Here is a 10008-nt window from a genome sequence, read left to right on the forward strand (position 1 = left end):
CCCCATCCCTGGAGGTGTTCAAGGCCAGGTTGGATGGGGCTTGGAGCAACCTGGGCTGGGGGGAGGTGGCCCTGCCCAGGGCAGGGGGGGGAACTGGGTGATCTTCAAGGTCCTTTCCAACTCTAACCATTCTACAATTCTAAATCGGCTCAAAGGACACAGCAGCTCCAAAACAGTAACTCCGTACAAGAGACTTCGCTAGCGCGTACAGGCCATGCAGCGAGCAGAGCCGAGTCGTGGGGAAGGCAGCAGCAGTGTGTACCCCTGACGGGTGCCAAAACCACAGCATTGGTGACTTGTGGGTGGCACACAGGAGGAGCAGGACAGCAGCATCTTGAAAAGCGTGCCCGAATTCGCAGCTGCCAGGCTCCGAAGTCGGCAGGACGCGGGGGCGCCGAGGCGGGCCAGGCGCAGGGGGGAGCGGAGCAGCTTGTGCCTCTCCGAGATGCCATCTGTCCCAGCTCCTGCTAGCTTTGGACTGACGTGTTTTGTAATGCAAGAGAGAAGGATGATCATCGGACGCATCACCTTGGATATACTGCAGGCACACTGCCGACACGTTATTAGTAATTAATCTCGGGAAGGAAATGCGGCTTGGCATCGTGTGTCCATCTTCACGTGATAAGGCTCAACCGGGGACCGCTATTTCCTTCCCCAACGGGTACCACTCGTCTGAAGTCAAAGTGCCTGTTACTGCGCTGGTGTGCAGCACCTGAAATTACCCTGTTAGCAAATGGAATAATGAGGAAAAATATCGGTGTACATTTTTCACAGGAAATACACGTTTTCTCTGTTTTGGATTATAACTATTTCAATGAAAAATAGATTCCTTTAAAACACTTTATGAATGCCACAAATTCCACCACGTGCCCTGGTGTTTTTGATGAAAGAGCAGCTGGCTGTGAGAAAGACCAATGACAAAATCTCTCCTCCCTCATCAGAAACAAGCCCCATTCTTTTCGTTGCGCTCTCCTTTCTCTGATTTTCCCGTCTCTGATATTCCCTTCCCACTACAGCACCAACTAACCGTGCTGCTGCCTGTTGCTCCGCCTCCAGTTTATGGTCCAAATGTGTTGAAGCGGAAAGCCCAAAGCACAGGAACATTGGGACTTACCTGCAAACTGTGTTTTTTTAACTTCTTTATATGTTTTACGCTAGGATAGTTAAAATGTAACTTTGGATAGTTAATTTTATGACAAAACTTCATCTCTGTTAGTATACGTAAAGATTATTGGATACGAGTCAAGTAATACACTAAGAGAAAAAAATCATACCTTTATCATACCAAAATAGTGATATTGGTGCAAAACTGGTATTTCCAGGTCTCTTGAGTAATCCACCTGAAGCCAGTGTTCCTTTTTTAAGCGTTCTGCCTTGTACAATGGAAACTAGGGGTGTATGAAAGAGCTTATGTAACACAGGCTTTTATTAAAAGATTTAAAACAGTAAACAGGGTCCAAAAATAAACATTGTATTTTAAGAATAATCTAGGTGTTACGGGATTAAAACTGATAAGCCTGTGGACTGTAAAAGCTCTCAGGGTTTGTAATACATGCCGCTTCGCGGTCTGTGCCAATTCACCGTCGCAATCAGCCGTTCGGCACAGGCGGCATCACAGGACCTTCTTTTCGAAGGCTTCATTCTCCCGTGCAAAAATACAGAAACGCTGGTTCAGAAACTGTAGATTTCTTTGTGGAATGTACGCGATAAATTGTTGAGGGAGTTAAAAGATGAAGCCTGACACTGACGTTTGGTGGATACAGGAGCGGTAAACGCGGCGTAAGGGCGATACCTCAAACACGACAACTGTGCAGAAGCAAGCGGAGACGCTGGCCTCCCGCCTCGCAGGAGGAACCCCGGGTCCCTGCACCCCGCTCCTCCTCACAAGCCCAAGTCCCTTCCCTCACAGCCAGCGTTTTTGTCCGTCGTTTGTCCCTCTGGGGTCTTGCATTAATACTTTGTGTCACATTGTACTACATCTCGCCGTCAGAAAGAGACCCCGCAAAATCATCATTAGCGCTTTTCTGAAACCTACTGCAGCTATCCGGAGCGCAGAGTGAAAAAGTGCCACCCCCAGGGGTTTTCTTCAGTAATGCAGTACACATTTAGCTATGAGTAACAGGCAGGTAGTTGTAGTATATTGCTTAAGAGTTACTTTTTAATCCCTTGAAAAGACATAAAAAGCTTGCTCAGCTTTCTTCTTAGTAAGAGAAACACTGTCATATCTTTTCAGCACATTTTGCTGGTCTCAAATGCACTCTTGATACCATGAAAAGCACCGTATACGCTTTGCTACAGTCTTATGCTTTGTGATCCGCTGTTTTCTGCTTACAGAAATTCGAAATTCAGACTTGACACTATCTTTAATCGCTTGCTTTTTGCTTTGAATAGCGCGTACTACACCAACTCCGCGGTCAGAGGGTGCTAGGAACTGCAGTGCTGCTTTGCACCACCACGTCCTCTTCTGGTATGGATTCCTCTTACAGAAAAGACAATGGGAAAGTTCAGCAACTCTGAAGGCTCTCCCAGTGCCCTCGTCGCGGCAGGGCAGGCACGAGCACCTCCAGGTCTGACCTAGCTCACGCTGAAGTTAACGGCAGGTTCTAAGCACCCTTGGGAGCAGGTGAACGCTTCCTCCAGCCGAGTCCAGAATGCATCGTCCAGAACGTCTTTAAAAGGTATCTGGATTCCGTCAGTAAAAACAAAATAGAGTCCGATACTAATACAGATATTTTTATAAAAATCAAATCAGTAAAATTACATGCGGGTTTGGGGTTTCAATGTTTTCCTGACTTCCCGTGGAGCTCATTCTGGGTGAAAGATACAGGCTAATGCTCCAACAAATGCAAGTATAACGATCGTTTTGAACTGCAGTTGGGTTTTGCTGATGTTACTTGACAATAAACCCTTAACTGAGAAATATTATGGGAGAAGGATCAGATGAAACGTTTTACAGATCTTTTTCACAAAAAATGGCCACTCAGCAGCCTGTACCAGGGTTCCTACGTTTGGGCAGTGCCTGCTGCTATCGTCCATTCGATACATGGCAACTGATCAAAAGCACCGCTGCTTCGTTAGATATTGCCATTCATCTTTAATGCTCCTCAGGCCTCAGCTCCCTTACTGGAAAGGTAACGCGAGAGGCTCAGCTTTCACACGGATAAAGCTCCCAGCCTTTACAGTCGCAAAGGCAAGCTTGAAATCCGCTCAAGGACAAATCCTCAAGCACAGAACAGAAAAAGAGCCCCCCTCCCTCCAGTTTCAACATTATGGTTTTTAAACAGATACGGTTTAGAAGGGTTTTTTTAACTGTTTGGTTGTTAGTATTTATTAACTTTATAAACACCGCAGATGAGACCTGATTCCGCTATTACAGCTGTCCACGGGCACAAAAAGATCTTTACCTCTCTCCAGAACTGATTGCTGGAGCAGGATTTTACATGATTTGACATGATCTTGTAAATTATTTCAGAATTTGGAAAATAACAATACAGATCTTCCAGCTCTCAAAGAACTTCAGCTTCTTTGATTATGTGTTTCTAGTTGCATCATGAAAGTCTGGTCCAAAATGAATCATATCTTTACAAAGTAAATTTTTAACTGCTGGAAAAGGAGAATGAGGGGTTTATGCTTTTAATATTTATACATATTACCATCATTTAACAACATAAATGTTAATTATTAGTATAAAACACAGCAACATAAAAATTGCGCAACATGATCAAGCCTACGAACGGGAGCGTATTTATCAAGACGGTTTCGCTCTTAAAGGTTTCTCTTACAGGTTTTAAGGATTCTTTTTTTCAGCTTTTAAAAACTGGAACAGTCATGTTTTGGGCTGCACTGCAGCTTCTCATTAGCTTTGAATAAACCGACCTTCCTTTGAGACGGAGCAACTTCTCTTGACATTTCCTTGTTTATTTCTTCAAATGCTCGACTGTGCCGCTCCCTATTTCTTTTTCATTTGTAGGCGTTTATCCCTGCCAGGGCTTAGGGACAGCTTCGCCTTAACTTCACACATGGTCACGCTAAATGCTGAGGATTAACCACACGCCCAAGGGTTTATTATCAAACTTCCTTAAAAGTTTTTTTTCCCCACGAGAGTTGGGCCTGTGGAGTAGAAGCGTCGGCTTTTGACTGCTATTATAGACAGACAGATTTTCTAGTAGTGCAAGATCTCTGAAACAACCTTCCTTGTTACTGTAAAACGCTTAACAGTATAGAGTAGGGTATACAATGGGATCTTCTAGAGAAACTATACTTTTATATCATCAGTTGCTGGAAAATCCCACAGGACCCATGACTAAAAATGAGACTGATGAATAAACAATGAAAAGAATTTCCTGAGCATTTACTTTCTAGTCTCAGCAGATTACCTGTGTATCCGATGATAATTTGTATGACACATATGACAGCACTACTTGCCCGAAATAAGAGGAGAAATTAATAATTCTACTATGACAACATCTACATTAGCAACAGCAGAGGATGTACTCCACGTGACTGAAACTTGAGACCCATTTCAGTTTAATGAGAGGCACTGAGGTTCATGTAAGTTTTTCCAGTGCCTGGACCCAAGGCCGACGTGTTGACGACTATCACAGGGCCTACCAGCAACCAGGCTGGTACCAGCCAAACCCGCTCTCTCTTCTGGCGCTGGGAGAGAGGAGGGCACGGTTCCTCCTTCCTCCTGCAGCCCGTGGCACATAGCTTTGCTAACTCACTCTATTCTTTCTCTTGCCTAAGACATTTTAGAGCTGCAATTACATAGGAAACAGCTTCCACTGCCCGGTTCAGCTTGGTTTTAAGTTTCTAGCCCTCACGACCGCAGAAGAAAACAGTCCCTCAGATCAGACAAGGTAGAAACAGAACATTCTGGTTTGTTACGTAGAAGTTTCAGCATTTGTAAGTCACCGTGAGTTGACACATACCTTATTTTGGCAGCGGTGAGCACCGGCAGCTAACCTCACATGGCTGCTAGGACTATTTGGGAGCCGGACTGTGACTATAGCCTCTTCGGACCTGCTCGCTGGATGTCACAGCTCCAGGGCCGGACACAGTCCAACCCTTTGTCCGACTGCTCAGAACAAGAAAAGAAAAACCATCCTGGAGCTATGTTCTCCAATTCCCAAATGACAAAACATTTGTGTTAGTAATTACATTTTATTTCTTAAGAGTAAGTCATGTATACGTTTCAGGTAAAGTACCGGCGTCTACCAAGGTTGGAAGAGTTCGGGAGGTGGGGACAGGAGGAGAGGAACTTTTTTTCTACCCATTTAAACCCATTTCATAGTGTAAATTACAGCCATCCACATTTTTAAGCCTCTAAACTGCCTATGAAACTAATGGATGAACAAAGGCAAATTACTGCTTTCTTCTCCTACCTGTAATAAGGGATTAACAGTATAGCAAGATACAAAGGAGGTCTATTAAGATCTTGAGGGGAAAATGTTACGTGAGTGTTACTTTGAATGTAAACAAGAAAGCAAGGTCTAGGAATAGAAAAATAAAAATATAAAAAAAAAAAACCCAAACTTGTAAAGCCAATGCAAGAAAAGTTCTTGTCAAATTAAGACTGAAAAAGTTCAGTTAACAACCATTGTGACCAGGAACGGCCAGTGTTCCTAGTAATACCTGCATTAGTACCAGGAGAGATTTGTTGTATTTATTTCTATCATATGACCACTGCAGTTCAGTCTCTGCTCCGCAGCTGTCCCGGCTAGTGTCTTATGTAGGCTGCCTTTGTTTTAGGTACTTGGTAGCAGCACAAAGTCAAAACAAGTTCCTGAGCTGTCGGACTAATCCAGCCTGGTGTAACACAGCCACCGTTTGCCTGCGAGCTGCTTAACTGGTTACGCAGGCTTTACAATAGCCCATATAATAAAACTGTAATGTTTAAAGGGTAAATAGATTTCATTTTTATAAAATACGTATTATTTGCATGTTATACAAGAACAGAAAACATGGGAAAAGCTGTAATATATTATCTTAAATGCAATTTTTTAAGATAGTGACAGAAATAACAGTTTTGTCAACTTTTGGGCAGCTGCAGTTATATGTGTTTTTATCAAAGCGCAAAGAAAGTAACTGCTTGTAACTGGAACGCTACAGTAAAATAAGTTTTGTGTTGAATTTAGGTAAGCGGTAGCCTAGGTAATTCTGGTTTTTGCTTTTCATCCTAAAGCTCCTACCGTCTATCTGGTATGAGACGCTCACGTGAAATAGGCCAAAAAACATAGTTGCTGTCTGTAGACTTCGTAACTCACATTAAAAGGGGCGTTTTAAAGCAGTCACCTATTTAAATGCTTTTTGCGTCATGGATTTTAATCTTTTTCTGAAGCAAAAAATTGCTGATTAAAGCTAGATTTGCTTTTTCTTTCAACATCTTGTGTTACTATTAGTGAAGTTAGGTGACATTAAAATTGAGAGCAGCTGCAACTCGCTTCCGTTATTCATGCAGTAAACACTGACTTCTCAGTCCGTAAGAGAGACCCTTTCATCAGTAATCAATCAAGAACGATCGCTTTCCAAAGCAGAAGTTTATTGCCATTAAGGCTACATTAAGGCATATTCCATACAGGACTCTGGGTAATAGTAGAGTCTCTGGGGAGACAGCACAGCTTCTTCGTCCGACTGACTCAATTAAAACTGACAGTGTCACCATATAATACACTTACAGCAGAACGAAAGTTTGGTCAGAGTTAAGGTCACGCAACTGTAGTTTGCAGTCTCCTCAGCTGAACGGTATGTGTTGCAATGGATCCCCCGATGGAAACGTTAATTCAAATGAAAGGTCTTGGTTAATTTCTTCCCTGGCTTTGTCCAGACTGACACCAGTATCCAGCAAAGCTGTAGAAGCTGCCCACAGAAGCCAAGCGATAGAGTATGATGTAAAGTATTACCACTCCTATCACACGGTTTTGTATGTCTGTGACATACTTTTCTTCAAATCCATTTCTCAGCTCTGTAACTTGGTCTCACCCACCTGGTCTTTTCCCTCTCTCCAGCGTTTCTAGTCACTACATTGCATATCTCTCCTCACACGCAGTTTACTGGATTAAGTGAAGCTAACAATAGCGCCGAAAATTGTAATTGTGGAGCAGATTAGAAACTCCAAAGGGCTCGAAGCCAGGGAGCTATAAAACTTAACAGTCATTTCATGAGCTGAATTATTCAAGCAGAAGTAAGCTTCAAGTCCTGGAGTTTATGCTTCTTCCCCACAACTGTCATCCACATGTGGTTAATAAATTAACCACGCGGACCGACCAAAGTCACTACTGCATAGATCACTGCTTTAGGAGAGTAACAGTGACTGAATCTCTCGAGACAGAATTTGTGGTTTTGTCTGAAAAGGAACAGTGTGGCGCAATGAAAAAACGGTGACAGCTTATTGTGGCACCCGGCACAGAGAGAAGCGCTGTTCCAGGCGCGAGGGCGCTGGGAGGAGGCACGGCTTTGGGACCGACAATTTTCTAACATCGGCATTCTTGCGTGGAGCTTTCAGCATCGGCGCTGCAGTGGAAAGCTGCCAGTGTCATGTTCAAGCGTGGAAAATTTTCAATACTGCCTTCCTTGTTGGAGGACAGACAGATGTTCAAGACTACAACTGTTTGGTTTCTTATGCTGCCCTATGTTGCATGACATAACCCTCTATGTATACATTTAATTGTACAAGAGCTTTCTTTTTCAGAGAAGAGAATCTAGAAAAAGAATATCTTTAAAAGAACAAAGAGCCTAATTTCTTTCCTAAAACATCTGATTAAATCATTTCTAAGGCAGCTCTCATTTTTTCCCATAGCCATAATTACCCTTTCTCACCCTACCTGCTTTTCCACTATCATTTTCTTCATATTCTTAGAGCAGGTATGAAAACAGATGCAACAGAGGAAGCCTCACTGCAGTTATATCCCATAATTTCCAAAGACTGTTCCAAAGCTTTTTCCATGAACTGGCTATACTAATCTTAAAAGGAAGAGTGAAAATATATTAATAATAAACTTATTTTTTGTTGTTGTTCAAGAACTGGCATAGAAGGGATTTGGAAAGGTAAAATGCGCAGAATTCTCCTCTCCTTTCAACTGCTAAAAGTAATTTCTGGTGCCTGTAGCCATCCTGACAACTTTTCAGTGACAGACTCCCAGAGGTCATGACTTGCTATTTTAGAAATACTGACATTGAGAAAACTCCGTTTCCTGAAGACTACTGGACGTCACTGCTCTTTCAACTGCACTGGCCAGGATTCAGAATTAAAACTGGTTTTGATGGAACTAACCTACATTTTTATACAGCTGTAAACAACGCAGAAGGTACTTATGGGTGTGTTTGAATGGTGTGACCCTGAGAGGTCTAGGTAAGTCTGGTGGACAAGGAATGGTTTTACCCCAGAGATACCAACGGCTGTACTATGATCCATTCAGTACACACTGGTATTGTAAAATTCTACCATCTGTTACAAAACTACTTTATTAACTAGAAAACACTCCACAAGAAACTGTCATATACAGGTGGTTTACCACAAAGTTCACAAGTAACCCACCTGGCAGCTTAATTCACCAAACAAAACAGTGCTTTCCAAGAAACATATGGCGTAAAGACATTTCTAAAGCTACATAATAAATTAAAACATAGAATCATAGAATCGTTTAGATTGGAAAAGACCTTTAAGACCATCAAGCCCACCCGTCACCCCAGCCCTGCCCAGCCCACCACTAACCCATGTCCCTCAGCACCACGGCTACATGTCCTTTAAACACCTTCAGGGATGGCGACCCCACCACTGCCCTGGGCAGCCTCTTCCAGTGCTGGACAACCCTTTCTGGGAAGAAATTTCTCCTGATCTCCAATCTAAACCTCCCCTGGCGCAACTTGAGGCCGTTCCCTCTTGTCCCATCGCCTGTTCCTGGGGAGCAGAGACCGACCCCCCCTCGCTACCCCCTCCTGTCAGGGAGCTGTAGGGAGCGAGAAGGTCTCCCCTCAGCCTCCTCCTCTCCAGGCTGAACACCCCCAGGGCCTTCACACAATTCAGTACCACAGAACTGAGAATGTGGATTTGCTACCGAGAAATCGTGGAATGGTTTACAGTAATAAAAAGCCAAAACTGGAACATGAGATGTCCCCTGTGTAAATGTTTATTTTAGAAGATAAGTTTAAGCTTTGTTTGTAGGTTAAACACTATGACAAGGAATAGCCACAGAAGTTAGCTGATATAAGAATTCAGGTAATTGGTTTCTGAGACGCTTTAACATAGAATCACAGAATGGTTTATGTTGGACGGGACCTTGAAGACCACCCAGTGCCACCCCCTGCCCCGGGCAGGGCCACCTCCCCCCAGCCCAGGTTGCTCCAAGCCCCGTCCAACCTGGCCTTGAACACCTCCAGGGATGGGGCAGCCACAGCTTCTCGGGGCAACCTGCCCCAGGGGCTCACCGCCCGCACAGGGAAACATTTCTTCCTATTATCTAGTCTAAATTTTCTCTTGTTTAGTTTAAAGCCATTCCCCCTCGTCCCATCACAGCAGGCCCTGACCGAGCGTCCCTCCCCAGCCTCCCTGTAGGCCGCCATAGGGTCTGGAAGGCTGCAAAGGGAAGGCACGTCTCTGCCTTGCTCTGCCAACGCTCCTCACAGTCACCTGGGATCTTCTCCAGAGAAGATTTTGACCATCTTCAGAGATTTTCACTAACTTGTTCCAGTTTACATTACGTCCTTCCAGGCTGCAGTTCGGGCGAACACATAAAACTTAAAATTCAACAGGGATGAAGGAGGCATTTACCGCCGTCTTAGCGAACTGCGTGGACGCATCCTCCTCGGAAGGAAAGACAATTAAGAAAAACATAATGACCCCGAAGGACTGCCTGCTCATTCCGTGCTCTGAGGAGATCCGGCACGGCGGAGCCTCTGGAGTGCCAACTCACAACAAAACTGACTGAATTACTGTACGGAAATGTCGGTTTTTAGCCCCGAACCGATGCTGGCGATCGCTCGATAAAGCCCTGGGGGGCGGCGGCCGGG

The 10008-nt window shown here is 44.2% G+C and overlaps 1 protein-coding gene across 1 annotated transcript in view; it reads right to left on the reverse strand.

Moving 5' to 3' along the window:
• SAP30 (Sin3A-associated protein, 30kDa) overlaps nt 1–3045 on the reverse strand; it is a 10646-nt gene extending 7601 nt beyond the window's left edge. Inside the window, exons 1-2 of the mRNA XM_009882025.1 lie at nt 2995–3045; nt 2297–2479 (exon numbers count right to left, since the gene is read on the reverse strand). Of these exons, the coding sequence (XP_009880327.1) occupies nt 2297–2479; nt 2995–3045 (234 nt within the window). The remainder of the gene's footprint in view (nt 1–2296; nt 2480–2994) is intronic.
• Nucleotides 3046–10008: the final 6963 nt, after the last annotated feature.

Source organism: Charadrius vociferus, unplaced genomic scaffold (assembly GCF_000708025.1).
Source record: "Charadrius vociferus isolate BGI_N301 unplaced genomic scaffold, ASM70802v2 scaffold141, whole genome shotgun sequence".
Taxonomy (NCBI): Eukaryota; Metazoa; Chordata; class Aves; order Charadriiformes; family Charadriidae; genus Charadrius; species Charadrius vociferus.